The 19,022-nt window shown below is 39.2% G+C and overlaps 2 protein-coding genes across 11 annotated transcripts in view; one reads left to right on the forward strand and one right to left on the reverse strand.

Annotated features, from left to right (window-relative positions):
- The window catches only part of rfx2 (regulatory factor X, 2 (influences HLA class II expression)), a 52,947-nt gene extending 46,341 nt beyond the window's left edge, over nucleotides 1-6,606 (forward strand). For 4 of the 5 annotated variants that reach the window (XM_041039745.1, XM_041039749.1, XM_041039750.1 and 1 more), the window contains one exon: nucleotides 4,400-6,606. In XM_041039745.1, coding sequence (XP_040895679.1) covers nucleotides 4,400-4,545 — 146 coding nt within the window. In that variant the 3' untranslated portion in view covers nucleotides 4,546-6,606. The remainder of the gene's footprint in view (nucleotides 1-4,399) is intronic. The other variant, XM_041039747.1, reaches the window with a different exon arrangement.
- The window catches only part of fcho1 (FCH and mu domain containing endocytic adaptor 1), a 50,299-nt gene continuing 37,883 nt past the window's right edge, over nucleotides 6,607-19,022 (reverse strand). For all 6 annotated transcript variants that reach the window (XM_041039741.1, XM_041039742.1, XM_041039740.1 and 3 more), the window contains 14 exons: nucleotides 18,677-18,701; nucleotides 18,478-18,534; nucleotides 17,340-17,391; nucleotides 16,107-16,231; nucleotides 14,635-15,729; nucleotides 13,857-13,963; nucleotides 13,258-13,453; nucleotides 12,700-12,814; nucleotides 12,412-12,567; nucleotides 12,194-12,326; nucleotides 11,312-11,508; nucleotides 10,543-10,607; nucleotides 8,177-8,344; nucleotides 6,607-7,212 (listed from right to left, as the gene is read on the reverse strand). In XM_041039741.1, coding sequence (XP_040895675.1) covers nucleotides 7,184-7,212; nucleotides 8,177-8,344; nucleotides 10,543-10,607; nucleotides 11,312-11,508; nucleotides 12,194-12,326; nucleotides 12,412-12,567; nucleotides 12,700-12,814; nucleotides 13,258-13,453; nucleotides 13,857-13,963; nucleotides 14,635-15,729; nucleotides 16,107-16,231; nucleotides 17,340-17,391; nucleotides 18,478-18,534; nucleotides 18,677-18,701 — 2,520 coding nt within the window. In that variant the 3' untranslated portion in view covers nucleotides 6,607-7,183. The remainder of the gene's footprint in view (nucleotides 7,213-8,176; nucleotides 8,345-10,542; nucleotides 10,608-11,311; nucleotides 11,509-12,193; nucleotides 12,327-12,411; nucleotides 12,568-12,699; nucleotides 12,815-13,257; nucleotides 13,454-13,856; nucleotides 13,964-14,634; nucleotides 15,730-16,106; nucleotides 16,232-17,339; nucleotides 17,392-18,477; nucleotides 18,535-18,676; nucleotides 18,702-19,022) is intronic.

Genomic DNA, 19,022 nt, shown 5'->3' on the forward strand with positions numbered 1-19,022 from the left:
TGTTAAAGGACCTTAGCCGTCTCAGAAAATAGAGACGGCTCTGGCCCTTTTTGTACACACTGCCCACGTTTTTGGACCAGTCCAGTTGGTGATCAGGGTACACCCCTAGGTACCTGTACTCCTCCACCATATCCACATTGACCCCTTGAATGTTGACGGGGGTCACTGTAGCCTTGGTCCTCCTCAAGTTCACCACCAGTTCCTTTGTCTTCGTCACATTAAGCTGCAGGTGGTTTATCTTGCTCCATGTGACAAAGTTGTCCACAACCGTCCTGTACTCACTCTCATCACCACCTGAAATAGTCAGGTCAGTCAGGTCATCCACAATCCAGGACACCAGTGGGGCATCTACCTGCATCGCCGTCAGCTTCTCAACCAGCAGAGTCAGCCTGATGGTGTCAAACGCACTGGATAAATCAAAAAACATGATTCTCACAGGTGTCAAAATTGGCCAAAGAAAGTCATACTTTAGTATGGCCTCAAAATATCATAAAAAGTGGTCATAATATAGTAAGGCTTCAAAATAGGCCAAAAAAAGTTATACTTTAGTATGGCCTCAAAATATGCCAAAAAATGTCATTTTTTCAAACGGCCTCAAAATGTCATAAAAAATGTCATAGTATAGTATGGCGTATTTTTCGGGCAAAAAAAGTCAAAATTTTTTTGACCTCAAAATGTCATAAAAAACGTCATAGTATAGTAAGGCGTCAAAATCGGCCAAAAAAAGTCAAAAATTTTTTTGACCTCAAAATGTCAAAAAAACGTCATAGTATAGTAAGGCGTCAAAATCGGCCAAAAAAAGTCAAAAAAATTTTTGACTTCAAAATGTCATAAAAAACGTCATAGTATAGTAAGGCGTCAAAATGGGCCAAAAAAAGTCAAAAAATTTTTTGACCTCAAAATGTCATAAAAAACGTCATAGTATAGTAAGGCGTCAAAATCGGACAAAAAATGTCAAAATTTTTTTTGACCTCAAAATGTCATAAAAAACGTCATAGTATAGTAAGGCGTCAAAATCGGCCAAAAAAAGTCAAAAAATTTTTTGACCTCAAAATGTCAAAAAAACGTCATAGTATAGTAAGGCGTCAAAATGGGCCAAAAAAAGTCAAAAAATTTTTTGACCTCAAAATGTCATAAAAAACGTCATAGTATAGTAAGGCGTCAAAATCGGTCAAAAAAAGTCAAAATTTTTTTTGACCTCAAAATGTCATAAAAAACGTCATAGTATAGTAAGGCGTCAAAATCGGACAAAAAAAGTCAAAATTTTTTTTGACCTCAAAATGTCATAAAAAACGTCATAGTATAGTAAGGCGTCAAAATCGGACAAAAAAAGTCAAAATTTTTTTTGACCTCAAAATGTCATAAAAAACGTCATAGTATAGTAAGGCGTTTTTTTCGGGCAAAAAAAGTCAAAATTTTTTTGACCTCAAAATGTCATAAAAAACGTCATAGTATAGTAAGGCGTCAAAATCGGTCAAAAAAAGTCAAAAAAATTTTTGACCTCAAAATGTCATAAAAAACGTCATAGTATAGTAAGGCGTCAAAATCGGTCAAAAAAAGTCAAAATTTTTTTTGACCTCAAAATGTCATAAAAAACGTCATAGTATAGTAAGGCGTCAAAATCGGACAAAAAAAGTCAAAATTTTTTTTGACCTCAAAATGTCATAAAAAACGTCATAGTATAGTAAGGCGTCAAAATCGGACAAAAAATGTCAAAATTTTTTTTGACCTCAAAATGTCATAAAAAACGTCATAGTATAGTAAGGCGTCAAAATCGGACAAAAAAAGTCAAAAAATTTTTTGACCTCAAAATGTCATAAAAAACGTCATAGTATAGTAAGGCGTCAAAATCGGACAAAAAAAGTCAAAATTTTTTTTGACCTCAAAATGTCATAAAAAACGTCATAGTATAGTAAGGCGTCAAAATCGGACAAAAAAAGTCAAAATTTTTTTAGACATCAAAATGTCATAAAAAACGTCATAGTATAGTAAGGCGTCAAAATCGGACAAAAAAAGTCAAAACATTTTTTGACCTCAAAATGTCATAAAAAACGTCTTAGTATAGTATGGCGTTTTTTTCGGGCAAAAAAAGTCAAAATTTTTTTTGACCTCAAAATGTCATAAAAAACGTCATAGTATAGTATGGTATGGTGTTTTTTTCGGACAAAAAAAGTCAAAATTTTTTTTGACCTCAAAATGTCATAAAAAACATCATAGTATAGTAAGGCGTCAAAATCGGACAAAAAAAGTCAAAATTTTTTTTGACCTCAAAATGTCATAAAAAACGTCATAGTATAGTAAGGCGTCAAAATCGGACAAAAAAAGTCAAAATTTTTTTTGACCTCAAAATGTCATAAAAAACGTCATAGTATAGTAAGGCGTCAAAATCGGACAAAAAAAGTCAAAAAAATTTTTGACCTCAAAATGTCATAAAAAACGTCATAGTATAGTAAGGCGTCAAAATCGGCCAAAAAAAGTCAACATTTTTTTTGACCTCAAAATGTCATAAAAAACGTCATAGTATAGTAAGGCGTCAAAATCGGACAAAAAAAGTCAAAATTTTTTTTGACCTCAAAATGTCATAAAAAACGTCATAGTATAGTAAGGCGTCAAAATCGGCCAAAAAAAGTCAAAAAAAATTTTTGACCTCAAAATGTCATAAAAAACGTCATAGTATAGTAAGGCGTCAAAATCGGCCAAAAAAAGTCAACATTTTTTTTAACCTCAAAATGTCATAAAAAACGTCATAGTATAATAAGGCGTCAAAATCGGACAAAAAAAGTCAAAATTTTTTTTGAACTCAAAATGTCATAAAAAACGTCATAGTATAGTAAGGCGTCAAAATCGGCCAAAAAAAGTCATACTTTTTTTCGCTTCAAAATGTCATAAAAATGATCATAGTATAGTAAGGCGTCAAAATCGGCCAAAAAAAGTCAAAAAATTTTTTGACCTCAAAATGTCATAAAAAACGTCATAGTATAGTAAGGCGTCAAAATCGGACAAAAAATGTCTAAATTTTTTTTGACCTCAAAATGTCATAAAAAACGTCATAGTATAGTAAGGCGTTTTTTTCGGGCAAAAAAAGTCAAAATTTTTTTTGACCTCAAAATGTCATAAAAAACGTCATAGTATAGTGTGGTGTTTTTTTCGGACAAAAAAAGTCAAAATTTTTTTTGACCTCAAAATGTCATAAAAAACATCATAGTATAGTAAGGCGTCAAAATCGGCCAAAAAAAGTCAACATTTTTTTTTACCTCAAAATGTCATAAAAAACGTCATAGTATAATAAGGCGTCAAAATCGGCCAAAAAAAGTCAACATTTTTTTTAAACTCAAAATGTCATAAAAAACGTCATAGTATAGTAAGGCGTGAAAATATGCCAAAAAAAGTCATACTTTAGTAAGGCCTCAAAATGTCATAAAAACCGTCTTAGTATAGTAAGGCGTCAAAATCGGACAAAAAAAGTAAAAAAAAATTTTGACCTCAAAATGTCATAAAAACGTCATAGTATAGTATGCCGTTTTTTTCGGCCAAAAAAAGTCAAACATTTTTTTGGCCTCAAAATGTCATAAGAAACATCATAGTATAGTAAAATCGGCCAAAAAAAGTCATACTTTTTTTCGCTTCAAAATGTCATAAAAATGGTTATAGTATAGCAAGGCGTCAAAATTGGCCAAAACAAGTCAAACTTTAGAACGGCCTCAAAATGTCATAAAAATGATCACAGTATAGTAAGGCGTCAAAATTGGCCAAAAAAAGTCATACTTCAGAATCAGAATCAGAATCAGAAAAACTTTATTAATCCCCATAGGGAACTTGCAAAACTACCAATTGAAAAAGAAGAAAAGAACAAAATTGCACACTGAGTGTGTTAAATCGGACAAAAAAAGTCAGATTTTTTTTCGCCTGAAAATGTCATAAAAATGGTAATAGTATAGTGTAAGGTGTCAAAATCCGCCAAAAAAAGTGAAATTTTTTTTCGGCCTCAAAATGTCATAAAAATGGTCATAGTATAGTAAGGCGTCAAAATCGGCCAAAAAAAAGTCATACTTTAGTATGGCCACAACATGTCATAAAAATGGTCATAGTATAGTAAGCACTATTTACTTCTATTTGAATATTGTTGTCTTAAAACTACAGTGTATTGCTGTTTTAGGAAATTACTGAAGCTTCTTAAAAGTGTACTTAGATATCTGAGACCCAGTTTTAAAGATTTGTATCAGTTGAGTACTCTTTTAGGATGCTTTATGTAAAGTCATTGTTTTGACTATAATTTTGAGGTAGAAGTTTTGTATTGTAGCTTTAAGCCCAGCTATGGCTTTGTCCTTTTGATCCTGCCCCACATTATGTGCACTGGTTTGACTGCTTTCACTGTCACAAACCATTTTGACTCTAACAGGTCCCTCCCTTCCTTTGCCACCAGATACATCCTTCTCTGATGAGATGAGTGACCTAGGCAGTGATGCTGATGCGTCCAGAGGGCCTACTGAACCAGCTGTAAAGAGAGAGAGGATTGAAATGAGCCACCCTCTGCAGGAGATGTGAGTCCAGTCCGAACAGATCCAGACTGAAAGCCACGAGGACCAGCATCTCTCCCTGAAAAGGTGACCCTAATGGGGCTTTGGGGGCCTTTTGGGACACAAGCGGCTTTTGGGCCAAGCACAGTGCGCCCTTCTGCAGTCAGTGTGTGCAATGTACATAAAGAAGAGAGTAGCAAAGTCAGTCCTCCCCTCACTAGCATATAAAGACAGTGATCTCTGTCACAGGAAGCTCACGTCTTTTATTTTTTACTCACAGGGGTGTAACACAGGTCTGATTTTTCTTTGTTTTTGTTGCAACTGTGAATGACTTTGTGCAGTACCTTTTTATTGGATGTGTAACTTTGAGTGGTGGTGTGTGGTGTTTATGTGTTCCTTCTTTTTTTTTTTTTTTTCAAATTTTAACTAGCTGTGCCATAGTGTCATTTGAGTGCCTTAGATTGCTAACTTTGAAACCACCACTACAGATGTCTATCTGTCCCTCAGCTGTGCCTCTACCGCAGTATGAATGTATCGTCTCCAAACCTCAGACATTCAAAGCACCTTTAACATTGATTAGATGTAGGTGTGTACTCCTTGTTGCCTCTGCTGCACCTTGCAGCAAACATAAAAAATGATCATGCAACCTACTGGACCCACAGGACCTTTCCCTCAGTCATTCCCACCAGCTTAGCCATAGTCATGGCTCTGTCTGTCAGGCAGGAGGGCCTCATAGTCTCGCAGTAGTCAGGAAGGCAGGGAACAGTCTCTTACCTTGGCTGTGTAAGATGTTGGTTTGTTTACCTCAATAGATTTCTATGCTGTGCTCTGTTCGACTCAGATGACATGAGGCAAGTATTGAAAAAAAAATGTAGCCACTGTTGCAGTTTGTGTCTCCCACTCCAGTTTCCTTTCATGTAAATAGTTCTCCATGTTCCTCCAAATGGTTACAATCTTGTGATAGTTCCTCCCTGTGCTGTTAGGATGCATCCTAACTCAGTGACTCACATGTGCAGACCTGTGGTAGTTTACTCAGTTGCCATGGAGTCGGGAACAAATCCAGAACAATAAACTTAATGGAGATTGGATGTTTAAACCTAAACTGGAATCTGGTCTGTCTTATTGAGCATCATTTCCCAATTAAAAAAAAAACAAAACAAAACTGGTTGTACATTTCATCTAAGGAAGATAAATCCATGCAAGTTAGAGCTTTGGACCTGTAAAACCAAAACCATTACACAAGAAGAGGATGTCGGCATATGATCCCCGATACTTTAACCTCATGCTGTTACTCAGTTAGAGTCTCATGTTCTGTTTTAATTAGATAGAAAAATACAGTGCGTTATTTGGGGAATTTGTCCATAATAAATTATATATATATATATATATCACTTTATATGATGTAGAAAGTGTGTGCTCTGTGGCCTTCGGTCTTTGTCTAATCTCTCTCCTCACACTGTACTTGGTTGGTCACATTGTATCAGAAGAAAATGCTTTGATGTGTAATTGATTAGACTGGTGTGTGTGATAAATTTGTTTCCAATCTCAATTGTTAAGTGTATGAAATTCAATTATTACTGTGGTGCTAGTTGCGCCCGAGTAAAATATTAAACTGTCACAAGAGAAATTTCTATTTATATGAACTATTCTGATTTGATCATCAGCTTTGTGTTGAAACTGGTTTGGTTGATTTATTTCCCCCCCGCCCTGCCCTGCCCTCCCCTCCTTCACAATATTTTGTTGTAGCGATGAGAATCCTTGAGCTTGAGTTATTTATAATAGGCTTTTTGTAACTTGTGCCTGTCACAGTAATTTGCCCTCAAGTGCTTTGGAGAAAAAAAGTAATTTCTATGTGTACATTGTAATGTTTTGTAAGGCTGTTTTAGATTTTTGGCGGAGGATTATTTTTTATTGAACTAGATTTGGTTCTTCTTACAAGTATACTGAACCCTTATTTTTGTGTATTTTTAAACCTGTTCTTGACTACACTTTAACTAGCCTAAGGACAGATGACGGTCTGTAATAAACTGCATAGTTCAGCTGTATTTTGTACTTGGTCACAATGTGTAATAAATTGGTGTAAACCAAAAAGATTGAGCACATTTATTTTTATCAAATATCAACATCACAAAACCTCTAATTGGAACAAACAGCAGATTTACAAACATTTTTTTTCCTAAGGTTTTGTAGAAGATTTTTGCTCACAAATGACTTGTTCGATCTTTCCGGATGCTCTAGAGATACAGTATTTACATAATTTAAAAATTCTAGTTTCCATGGCAACACAGTAATATGCTTAATTTTATTCACACACTTCTTTTTCTTTCCTCTGTAATTCAAGAAAAGTTCTGACATCTAGCTTAGTTTGCAGTCTCTACCTACAAAGGCACACAGAACACGATGTGAACAGAGGAGATTCAATAGAAAAAGACTTTCCCTTCTGGAAAAGGCAGGACGACTGAGTGTACAGAGGAAAAGATGAAGAAAAGGCTTGGTCAGGAAACCATCAGAAGTAAGTGCACATTGTCCTTGAAGGCTGAGCTGTAAGTCTGAGCAAAGGAGCCTCTTGTTCTGTTTTATCTCTTACCACAAATCATCTATCTGGCCCTCGACTCAGATGCTGAAAAAGTGCAAAGTTCTCTGAACCTCCACCAATGGTACACGATTCACAAGGAGCAGCCCGCCATGTACTTCCCTGTGAAAGAGATTAAACAGAGCAAAGCATGGCTATGAACAAAAAAACAAAAATAAAAACATCTCCTTAAAACAGACGCCTCATAGAAACAGTTAGTGTGCTATTATAGTCCCATCTGTTTTTCACAATATATCCAAACTGGACTCAAAGTTTTAACATCTTTAAAGGAATATTTAGACATTTTGGGAAATATGCTTATTCACATTCTTGCTGCGAGTAAGGTCAAATGTTGAATTATTCCTTTAGGCAGCAACAAACCACCTCACTAATTACATTAACTAAAAATCTATGAGTCTCAAAGTCTCAAAATGACTTGATTTCAACAATAATTAAGGGGTTATTTTCATCACTGTTTCATAGACATGTTCTGAACCATTGATAAGAAGAACTTAATGGTTTATCTTATTAAGTTATCTGTAAGGATTAATAAATGATTTTTTTTTTAACCATGAATACCTACAAAGGCACACAGGACACAATGTGAACATAGCTTTTTTTATGACCAACCAAAAGCAGCAAATTCTCAGCTTTCAGAAGCTGGAAACAACAAACAAACTAAATGATTAATCCATAATTTGAATTATGGCATTTAACCTTTTCTCAATTGGCTAATCAGTGACATTAAGTGACTGTAAATTTGACTGGATTCTTGGAAACCACATACTATAAAAATATACACCACTGTGTTAAGTCCACAGTGATTTTTTAGGCTTCATAAGGACTAGACTGATGACTGAGGAAGAAAATATCCACTTGTACCATCATTTAGCAACATTTTAACTGTCAAACCTGCTTTTAAAATTGGTATTAGCATGTAAATCTCTATATACAGGGGGTAAATGACATTTAGTTTACAAATATAACAATAAATTGTTGCTGATGTGTTAATGAGACATGATCCTCCACCAAAGAGCCCATTCTAATGTGAGAAAATAAACCCCAGTGAGTGTGTTCAGATCGTCACCTGTGGCGAATCTCTTCTTGACCAGTGACATGCGGTAGCGGCTGCCCACCAGCTCCACGTCCATGCCTGACAGCGAGGCCCCGGAGCCCACAAACTGGACAGCCAGGCTGGGTGGAGGGCCGCGAGGAACCTCCAGGCACTGCCAGCTGGCACACAGAGTCCCTGAGCCTGGGACAGCGCCGACAGGCAGAGACACAGATACAAGATGGAGATTAACTCACAGCAGTGACAGTGAGAAATCATGAATGCAGTGGGAAAGAAGAAGAAAGAGACTGTGTGGTAAGAAACATCTTGAAAAAAGTGAGACACAATGAGACTGAAGTTCTAAGACTCTAATAGTGGTCACATTTAAAGTAATAACATATAAAGAACTATCTGACATATTGTTTAAAATCCTACATTTGAAATTAAACACATTGTTTTGTCTGGTTTAGAACAAGATGTTTCTGTTACAAGATAACTGTGATTTTTTTGTTGTCATTTTACTTCTTTTGCTGACCTTCATTTTCAGCCCTAATTCTGGTCTTTAGTATATCTATATCTATCGTCACAAGAGCCTTTCAGCTACAACAGGCTGACGGCACAGGACAGTTTCCCATCAGTCAGCAGGATGGGAAAACTACTTAGCAGCCAAGCAGAGAAATCTAACTAGACAGCTAAAAGTAAAGGAGCAATGCAATGGTTGACATGACCAACTCCTGAAACTCCAGATGGTAGAAGTACGAATGCAGACTTGACTGAACAAAGGAGAGGAGAGGAGAGATCAGGTCCTGAATATGGTTAAATCCACGATTTTATGCCTTGTATAGATTCACATGGCCACTGCAGCCCCTGTGTTATTTCTACAGTGAAATAGTAATTCCATGAAGGCAGAACATCTATTGAAGGGCTGTGATGGAGGGGTGCACAAGCTCATCTGATGGTGCTGTGGGGGGGGGGGGGGGGGGGGACAAGACTTGGTTGAAAAGTTAAAAGTTGAAATTTTTTTTTAGATATGTAGATTACATTAACAGTACGACAGCTGTCTCAGTAGCATTTTAAAGACCACACGTAAGTCTAGTTATGAGCCTACTTCACACGGAAATATAATTACTGTGAAACAACTGCGAGAGAGGTATCATCTTCATCATCATCTGACCTGCAAGTCACCAAATCAAGCAAGAGCCAAATCAAAGACTTCTTCACTGAACTGTCACAAGTGCACCCACATTCCTGTGATTTATCATCTGCTCAAAAGAGGAATATGAGGAGAAAGGCTGATATATTTAGGATGAACTACTGTGCAGCTTTTTTCTAGGTTGAGAAATTAAACTGAGAAATATCTTCTCCAACACGTCTGCTTCTGTTTACAAGACGTCCAGTAAAATAAATCAATTACAGACTCAACACTGCCAGACATTATTCATTATATAAAGCTGCACTTTTAACATTTTCGTACTAAAGAAACAGGCATGCAGGAAAACAGTATTTTAGAAGGGACAGGGAGGATTTATGGTGACCTTTCAGTGCTTTTGTCAGTGGCTTATAAACCAGAGAAGTCCTCTAACTATAAATGCTTTCAGCCTTGAACATCTCATCCATCACTGACAGCTATGAATAGTTCCTTTTTCCTCTTTTCTCCAACCCTGTAGCTCCATGCCGAGGTAATAATATATAATTAAATGAAAAATAAAATAAGAAATGTGGGTGTCTGGTACAAAGCAGCACACAGGTGAGGTCAAATTCAATTTAACCTGTGACTTTTCACTCTTAATTCAGAGCCACAAAGATCTTCTGTGACATAAGGTCGTGAAATATGAGCAACAATCAACTTGACACAAAATAAAAGAGGAATATTTTATGCTCATCTTTATTTCAGTGCAGTATTCAGAGGCTCCCTCATTTTGTTCACCTCAACGAGGATGGTGAGAGCAGCTGCCATGTTCAAATGCTAATGCCACTGTTAAAAGGTAATGATGCAAATTCAGATTTCAGCTTATTAAAAAGAGAAGGATGTGGAGCGCTGAGTGAGATCTCCTTACGTAACTCTTAATTACTCATTTTGACATTTGCCTGACATGATGTAGAGATTGTGAACCCGGCAAGAAGGTAATGAAGCAGAAAATTCTGCCACTGTTTTTAAGGAGAAGGCAAATATAAGAAGCAGATGGCTTCTGATGATAGACACAAAACAAGCTGAACCCGTTAGTCACATAGATGTCAAGCTGTGAGCGTGGATATGTTTGTATCTAAGTTTCCCTGTCCTCACTTCTCAGTGAACATTTTCCCATTAAAGGTTCCTTCAACAATGAGCAATTTCCTCTCTGCTTTTAAAAAATAAAAGCAGAGAGGAAAAGGAAAAAAAAAAGCAGCTACAGAGCTCTGACCTTTGCTGTGATTGGTCGGGGAGAGGTTGGGGAGTTTCCACAGCAGCCGCCTTTCTTCAGCATTCCTGTCGAGGCAAGTAAATAGTCAGTGAGGCTGGAACATCTCCACCTTTTCACTTCCTTTAAAATGTCAATAAAATGTCAAAATTACAGAATGTTTTGCTTGGTTAATGCCCCAAAATCCAAAGATATTCAATATGCAGTGATATTCAACTGTTTGAGTAAATTTGCTGGCAACAGCTGTCACTTAAGTTCTAAGTAAAATTGCAGCTCTTCCATTTAAAAACACCACACCTTCAAATTGTGATTTTTATGTTAATCAACAATCAACTGTTCAGCCCTTATTCTGAACCATCATTTTAACTGGCTAAACCTCCTTTTAAGGGGTAAACATTACAACATTATATAGGCAGGTGAAGGCAAATAAATAGTCGGTGAGTTCTGACATGCTTCTTATCCTCTTGAGTCCTTTAGACATTTAGTCATTATTTCCTGCTCAATGACCTTTTTAAAAAATGTCTCCTGTTTTCCATCATAGATCCCCTCGAAGTCCCAAACCACGTCTTCAGTTTTTCTTTCCCTTACAACAACTCTGAACTCACTGACTGTACTTGTACATTATGATTACAATGTTCTATTTCTGCCTTACAATAATCCTCTTGAATACATTTATCAAGTAAATAAGAGAGCAGCTAATGCTAAGCCGGTTACAGTTGACCGACAGTAAACAGGAGAAACTGATTATCGTCCCTCCATCATCACTGCTCACCAGGTGGCGGGCGGCTGGCACTGCAGGTCTGTGGCGGTGTGGTCTAACGGCAGCAGCACCTGGACAGCGGTGAGCTGGGTGGAGGGTGCGGTAGCAGGGCAGCAGTGATAATCCAGGGACACTCGGGTCACTGTGCCGCTCCGCTGGCACTCGGCTGACAGCAGGAGAGGAGCCCGACCCGGGTCTTGAGATGATGCCTGAGGAAAGACAAAGACTTTTAGAGTTAAAAATAAATAAATTGAAAATAAATAAATAAAATCCAACTAATATAAAGAAGAAGGTTTCCTGTAATAAACAAATAGTACCGTAATTTCCGGACTATGAGCCGCTACTTTTTAAAAAATTTTAATTACTTTATCGATCCCTCCTGGGGAAATTACTCTCTGTATTTTACCCACACCAAGTGAACGAAACACACACACAAGCATGCACATGCACTAGAGACGCTGGGGCAGGGGGCTGCCTAGTGAGGCAAAGGGTCGTGGCCTATATATGTACAATTTTTTTTTCTTTTAAAATTTAGTGGGGGCGGCTTATATTCTGGTGCGCTCAATAGTCCGAAATTTACGGATAGAGATTCATTTTGGTTTAAAATGGAGCTTTACTTTCATTTTCATTTTCAATTACTACCAAATTAAATAGTTCTTTGCATACAAACTTGTAAACTGGAAATTATTAAGGAATTAGTCAGAAATTACAGAGCTGTTAAATAGTGTGTCAGTATTCTATGTTTATAAACTTGGATAAGTTTTAATTTACACCTTCAAAGTTACCTGAGGGAAATTGTGGCTGTGATGAGAAGGGTCAGAAAATGTTATGATTGTAAAAAGAAGCAGACAGTGTCAGTATGGGAGGGTTAGAAGACTCATCTTAAACACTGACCTGATACTTCAGCAGGCCCACGTTATAATAAGAGGCCTGGGGGTTGAGTTCAGCTTCTCTCTGCAGGTAGATCTGCAGAGCCTGCATGTTGAACCAGAAGTCTCTGGTGTCTGGGTCACTCTGAGACGGATCACTGTGGAGACACAGAGACAGAAGGATGGTAAAGATTTGATACAGGAAAAGGTAAGTTTGTGATACAAAACACAGACAAAGCTAACCTGTAGAGCAGCTTTTGATTGGGCAGGAAGTGATCGATCCTCGAGATGTTGACTAGTCTGAAGCTGAGAACAGGAACGTTGGGGTTGGCTGTGAAAATCCTGGTGATACCTGCTGGGAAGGACATCGTCAGGTCGCCTGTGATCTTCACCAGACAGCTGGAGAAAGAAAGAAAAGCTGGATCCAGTTTGTTTTTCTCACTCTTAAAACAAGAATCCATGATGACTTTCGCAGCAGATGTCAGTAACCACAAAGAATAAACCAGAACTAAAAAGCAGCATCACGCTCACCGGTTGTGCTGGCCACCTTTGAAGTAGGCATTGATGTACTCAGTTATGGCTGCAGCAACCGGCCAGGCCTCCTGTGTGCTGAGCGAAATGGGACTGGGGCCTCTCGACAGGTGCACTGTGAAGAACAAATGTGATAAACCTGAGTCATGCTACAAATAGACTGTGGTGAGTTTTGCATGAATCAAACCATGTTTATAGGACTATAGGACTTACCTTCTTATAGAGAGTTAGGTGATAAGATCAACACCATTCTCAAGTCTGTACATTAAATATGAAGCAACAGCTTCATATTCTAAGCTTCAAAGCTGAGCTGAGCTGAGCCATAAAAACTGGAAACAGGTCCAGCTAGCCTCTGTCCAAAGGTAACAAAATCCACTTTGCAGCACCTCTGTGTTTTCAGTCTTTCAGTGTTTTCAGGCTAAATATCTGCAAGCTGTAGCTTCATATTTAACAGGCAGTTTTTATCCTGCTCTGGGCAGGAAATCAAATAAGTGAATTTCAGTACTTTCAGTGAATTTCTGTCCTGTGGAGTAACTTCATTTTTGTGCCAATGCTTACGCTGTCTTTGTTGGTGGTCCTGGTGCTGGTAGGGCAGTGGTGAGGCTTGTCCTGCTCTGGCAGGACTGGGAGCACGGTTCTGACCCCCCCACTCGCTGTCTCTGGCCTGAGGCCCCCACTCACTGGGACTGGAGGACGAGGAGGAGGTGAGGGAAGGGCTGGGTTCCGGCAGTGGGGACGAACACAGGGACCGGGACTGAGACGAACAGGGAACAAAGCTGGGTCAGTGTTGACAGCATTCTCATTTAAATGATGCACATACTTGATCGAACATTTACATCAAATAGGAACAGCTATCATTTGTGCAGTTTACATGAACTGGGTTGTGTGTTATTCACAGTTTTAACACCTTAGAAGCATTATAACCATCAGAAAAGTAAAACTGACAGTATTACAAGATTATTATACTGGAGTGACAGTAACAGTTTTCAGGAATCATCTCTAACTTTGATGCCCTTCGTATCTCTTAAGAGCACATTTTTATCTAAATTATATATAACTGAGTACCAGGGAGACTTTAGGAAGGAAACTGAGAATTCATAAAGTTGTAATGTAATGAGAAAAAAAGCTGAGCTGTTACCTCAGTACTGGATACTCACTCTCTCACAGCCGCTGAGTCGGCCTGAAGTCCTCTTGGCCCGAGTCGCTCTCTGAGGAGCAGCTGCAACCACTTCAGATGTGTCCTGTCTGAAGTTATGCTTGGACCCTTCCAAAGACACAGACAGAAAGAGATAAAAAAAAAAAATGACTCAAAGCCGATCTGAATCACACAATGAAACAGGAGCATAAGAGGCAGAGGACTCCAAAATCAGAATCAGAATTTGTGCCCGGAACAGCCGACAATAAGCTGAAAAGACCACACTGCCAAAACACGCTGGCACCGAACCTAATAACATTTTATTTGTATTGGTTTAATTGAGGGATTTAGCATCCTGGTGGTGTCTGAATATTCTTCAGAGATTTTCCTCTTGTGATCACTGGTACTTGGATTTTTAATAACATTTCAATCCAATCTCAGATGTTCATCAGGTAAATGTATAATGATAAAACATGAACTTTACCTTAATTACTAAAGTGACCCTTTATTACTCTAATATTTTAGGGAATAAAGACATTGACACATAAAAAGTTAACTACATTTTGATATGTTTTATGATGAAATTTGAATTTTCAGTGTGCTTTTTACCCTAACAAAATCAGTTAGGTCTGCAATTGATTATTGCTTTCATTATTGAGTAATCTACCAATTTTCATTTTTGATCTGTATATTCTAAGTACAAGTACCACAAAACTTTATTTTTGAGAGTCATCATTTGCTTTTTTTTATGAGAATAAAACTTCAATAAAAACTTAAATGCCCAAAAACACAATCAGTACCCTTGTGTGAGCTGACGTTGCGAGGTATCTGAGTGTTCAGATCCAAGCAGTCTTGGTCTTTGTCTGTTGAAAAACACAGATCCTCCTGTGGGCCTGAATGCCTGGTGAGCGGAGGGGCGTTCCTGCGTGGCTCACTTTCTGATGATCGATGTTTCCTCCTCTCCCCTCCTGCTCCACCCTCTCCTTTCCCTCCTCCTTCCTGTGTTTTGGAGCTGCTCAGCGCTCCAGAGACACTCTCATTAAACGGATTGTGGACAGAGTTCCAGTGCATCAGCTCTTTCTTTGTCTGAGCTGTGGGTAAAGAGCTTGAATTAGCATCGAGTCCCAGTCTGTTGCTGTTCACAGAGCCACCATCCACGCTGCTGCCGCTGCTGCTGCTGTGTGGAGGGATTAATCCAGCTGCTGAAGCCAGAGACGACTGGTGTGTTGGGCTGCCAATCATCGTGATTGCAAATGGGTCATCGGAGGAAACAGGAGGCGGAAGGCTGCGGTCTCGCTTCCTGTCTCTGTCTTTGCGATTGGAGGAGGATGATGAGGAGGAGGATGAGGTCGGGAGTGTCTTAGTGTCGGTGAGGGTGATGGAGAATGGGTCCCCTCGCACCTCCATCCCTCTGCCCTCCTGGTTTGGGCGAGGCGGTGGGCGCGCCCAAGCGTCAGACAGGTTTAAGGTATCCTGGGTGACAGTCCTCTCAAACGCAGCGAGGAAGGGGTCCTCAGGGGGGATGTGTTTACAGTTCCACACCGACGACTCCATCTCAGGTGGGGGGAGGGACTGAGAGAAAGCAGGAAACTGCATTGATGAGGGGTCCATATCTTGAGACATGCGAGAGGGACGTGATGGGGCAACGGACCAGACGCTGGCAGGGTTGTCGGCCAGGTGAGGACTGCGACCGGGTGAGGGGTCACGGAAAGCAGAGAGGAAAGGGTCCATGGGTCGTCCCAGTGTTTGAGTTTGTTCTTTACTCTGTGACACAGGAGGCCATGCAGCCCAACCCACTGGCTCTGGGGAGGGCCCAAGGGGCGGATGGGAAGGGGAGTCTAGACCAGAGTCTTCGACGTTCTCGGGAGAGGAGGAGTCAGACGAGAAGGCAGCATCTGACAGACACACATTATACACATCACAGGATATCAATACAGAGGTTATCAACACCAGCAGGAAACCAATAAATCATAAAAGTGTAATTAGACTTTAATGATCTACAGTAATGAATTCAACTTTCGGGACTAAGAGTTTACAAATTCAACTTGTTATACTGCCACTATTACGGAAAACTTTTTACATGATTACAGCTAAAAGGGCTGTTTTGAGATTTTACAAAAGCAGTGGTTAAAAAGTCAAAGTCTTATGATCAGGGTCATTTTATCTGTCAGGGTCATCTGTGCCATATTAATATGCACAGACAAAAGGAAATCATAACCAAACTTGAACTTTAAATTAATTTTCAAAATATTTCTAACACAACGTCTCTTACATTCAGAAGCACCAAAAGTGCTCTGCTCTCTGAGTTGTTCCCGACCATCAAAGCTTTTGGACTTGAAGGCCGACTCCAGCGGAGGACCGAACAGGCTGTCTGAACCCGACGCTGTCGAGCTCAACCTGACGGAGAGCAGGGAAGAAATGAGAAAATGAGGGAGAGTGGAGGAGTGGTGAGGAGGAGGAGTAATAAAAGGGAGAGAAAGTGAGAACAGAAGTGTGGGAGTAAGTGAGAGAAGAGGAAATTGGGGGGTTTGTGAAGGATGGAGGAAGAAAGAAATTATAAGCGCAGAACAGGGAGGAAAACGCGATACAACAGCAATCAAATCTCCATCCTGATGAGTATTTCTCTTTCTGGAAAGAGTCAGTTTTATGTAGGTAGTGCTGTTTTCCTGAGTAGCTGTGTGAATGTAAGAAAGCAGTGTGTTGAAAAAGATATTTGTCAAAACATATGTGATCTTGTGTTTCTGTAGGGTCATTAGTCTCATCTGTATCCAGATGTATCCATTAATCCAACCCCCATTATTTTATTTTTTTTCTAATTTCATCTAGTGTGATGCTGGTTAAACACAGACTTTGTATTTGTCAAATTAAACATATGAACAAAATATAACAAAAATCTACATCTTTTTTTAATGCTTCACTTCAAATCTTATCATAACTATTTATTGTTTTGTTGACACAGAATTAGTTCAGACTTCTGGCTCTGGCTCCAAAGTGTTTTTGACACAAAAGGTGGCACTACAGATCTTCCGCTCCCTTTTTTATGGCAAAAAAAAAAGGTGAGAAAACACATTTCTCCGGTAATTTTGGTTCAACATCTCTTATGCTGATTCTGACTTTCTGGTTGTAAAACTTAAAGAGTTACATTTTGAAGGAGACCAGGGTTGTGACTGTAATCAGAAGGGCTGAAGAAAAGCAACCTTTTTATTTTTCTGGCTACATTATTTTCTGGCTTGTGCACAGAAATAAGAGTGCGTGGTAACAAGGTTTAGAAAAAGGAGAGAACAGTGAGAGCAATGAGGCGATGAGGGCAACCTGAGACTAGTCAAAAAATACAACAAGGCTGGTGACACTGGAAAGGCTCTCAGGTGGAAATCTGAAGAGCTTCAAACCAATGAAAAGGCCACTGATGACGCAATTTTACTTCGAAAAATGTCTCTCTAATCTGCTCAGAGACAGATATGGAGAAGAGGGAAGAAACATGATAGGAAGGGCAGAGCTATCTCACCTGCTGTGATCAGGACTGGAGGTGGACCTGCGTAGGCCCTCCTGATCCCCATCTGCAGAAAAGGCAACACACACACCCACACACACACACAATGAGACTCAGTGACTCACTGCAAAGGACACTCCCTAATCAGGACTAATCAGCAGCACGGTGTTCTTCATCAGGGTGCTGAGGGGAGGGCAGGATGGGGTGAGACGAGACGAAACGAGGGAAAACCCATCAGCCATTACCTTCTCTGTGATAAACGCAAGCAATTAGCCCGCTCTCACTCAGCTCCAGCCACCGCTGCTGTCACTGCAGAATAACTGCTTTAATCAGACGCTCATCTTTAATCCTGTTGACTTTGGATTTAAGGGAGAGAGCGAGTCCCCGCTGCTATGAAGCAGCAGGTTGTAGCCTCCCACTCCAGCCTAACCTTCTGGCAGCTAATGAACCTGTCAGTAATAAAACTTGTTCTGGAGCACGGGCAGAGGGCTGGGTGTGACTAATGGAGGGTGGTTGTTCATGCAAGGTCAGCCAATGAAGAGATTTACTGTCTGAGGGAAACAAGGGGGCTAAATAGGCTGGAGACCCTGTCACTTCACTCATGATGCACTTGTGCAAAATGGTTTCAATCCTTTTCAGATTGCAACCACAAACAAATAAAGGGACAGTAACTCTATTACCCCCATTACAGGTGCAAATGCACAACATGACAGACATGACAAACACTGGATGATTGATGTAGTTGTACAGATTGAAAGAAAAAAAAGTGACTAACAATTATTTTCACTAATCTGCTGATTACTTACTCAATTAATAGATTTATCATTTTGGTCTACAGAGTGTTGGGAAATGGTGAAAAATGCACATTACAGTTTCCTTGATCCAAAACCTAAATATATGGAGTTTAGAATTATATATATATGAGAAAGAAAAACATTAAATCTTCACATCAGACAGAAATATTTGGCTTTTTTTCCATAAAAATGATTAATTGATTATTAAAACAGTTGTCGATTCAACTTCTGCTGACTGACTAATAATTTCTACTCTGAGCAAAAATAGGTACGTTTCTAAAAAGAAATGAACGTACAGAACTATGAACAAAGAAAGAGGCAGATAGATACAGAGAATGCGCTACTGAAGTCGGACTCACCCCTGTGGGAAGCAGCCTCGCCTTCTTCCGATCGGCCTCCTGCAGTACTTGAGTTTCCTACAGAGACACGACAGAAGACAACGGCTTTTTCAAAAGTCTGCACTCAAAGATACGGTACAGAGACAACAGGATACTGTACACTTCCCATCAATACTCCAGAAGCAGACACAAACATTCAAACTGAGTTCACCGAACTTACTGGAGAGATGCCGCATGGCTGACACCTGAAAACCAGAGAGAGGGAGAGATTTGTTCAATACAGTGGATTCACTTAAAGAATAAGCTTAATCTTGTCTAGTCAACAATGCTGAAATCAGAATTTCCAGCTTCCCTATCCTGTCCTTGGTGCTTAAGCCCACTGGTTACAACTGATAAACACAATGAAATGATTTCCCAAAACAGCTGAGCACTGTACTTTTTAGTTCGTAGTACAGTGCATGAGTAGAGCATTTGCTGGAAACTATTTTCAGAGGCACATTAGCGTCCATTTGGTGCACTAGTGAGTCACCATGTTCATTATAATGAAGGAACATATCAAATAGTAC

This window comes from Toxotes jaculatrix, chromosome 6, assembly GCF_017976425.1.
Source record: "Toxotes jaculatrix isolate fToxJac2 chromosome 6, fToxJac2.pri, whole genome shotgun sequence".
NCBI lineage: Eukaryota > Metazoa > Chordata > Actinopteri > Toxotidae > Toxotes > Toxotes jaculatrix.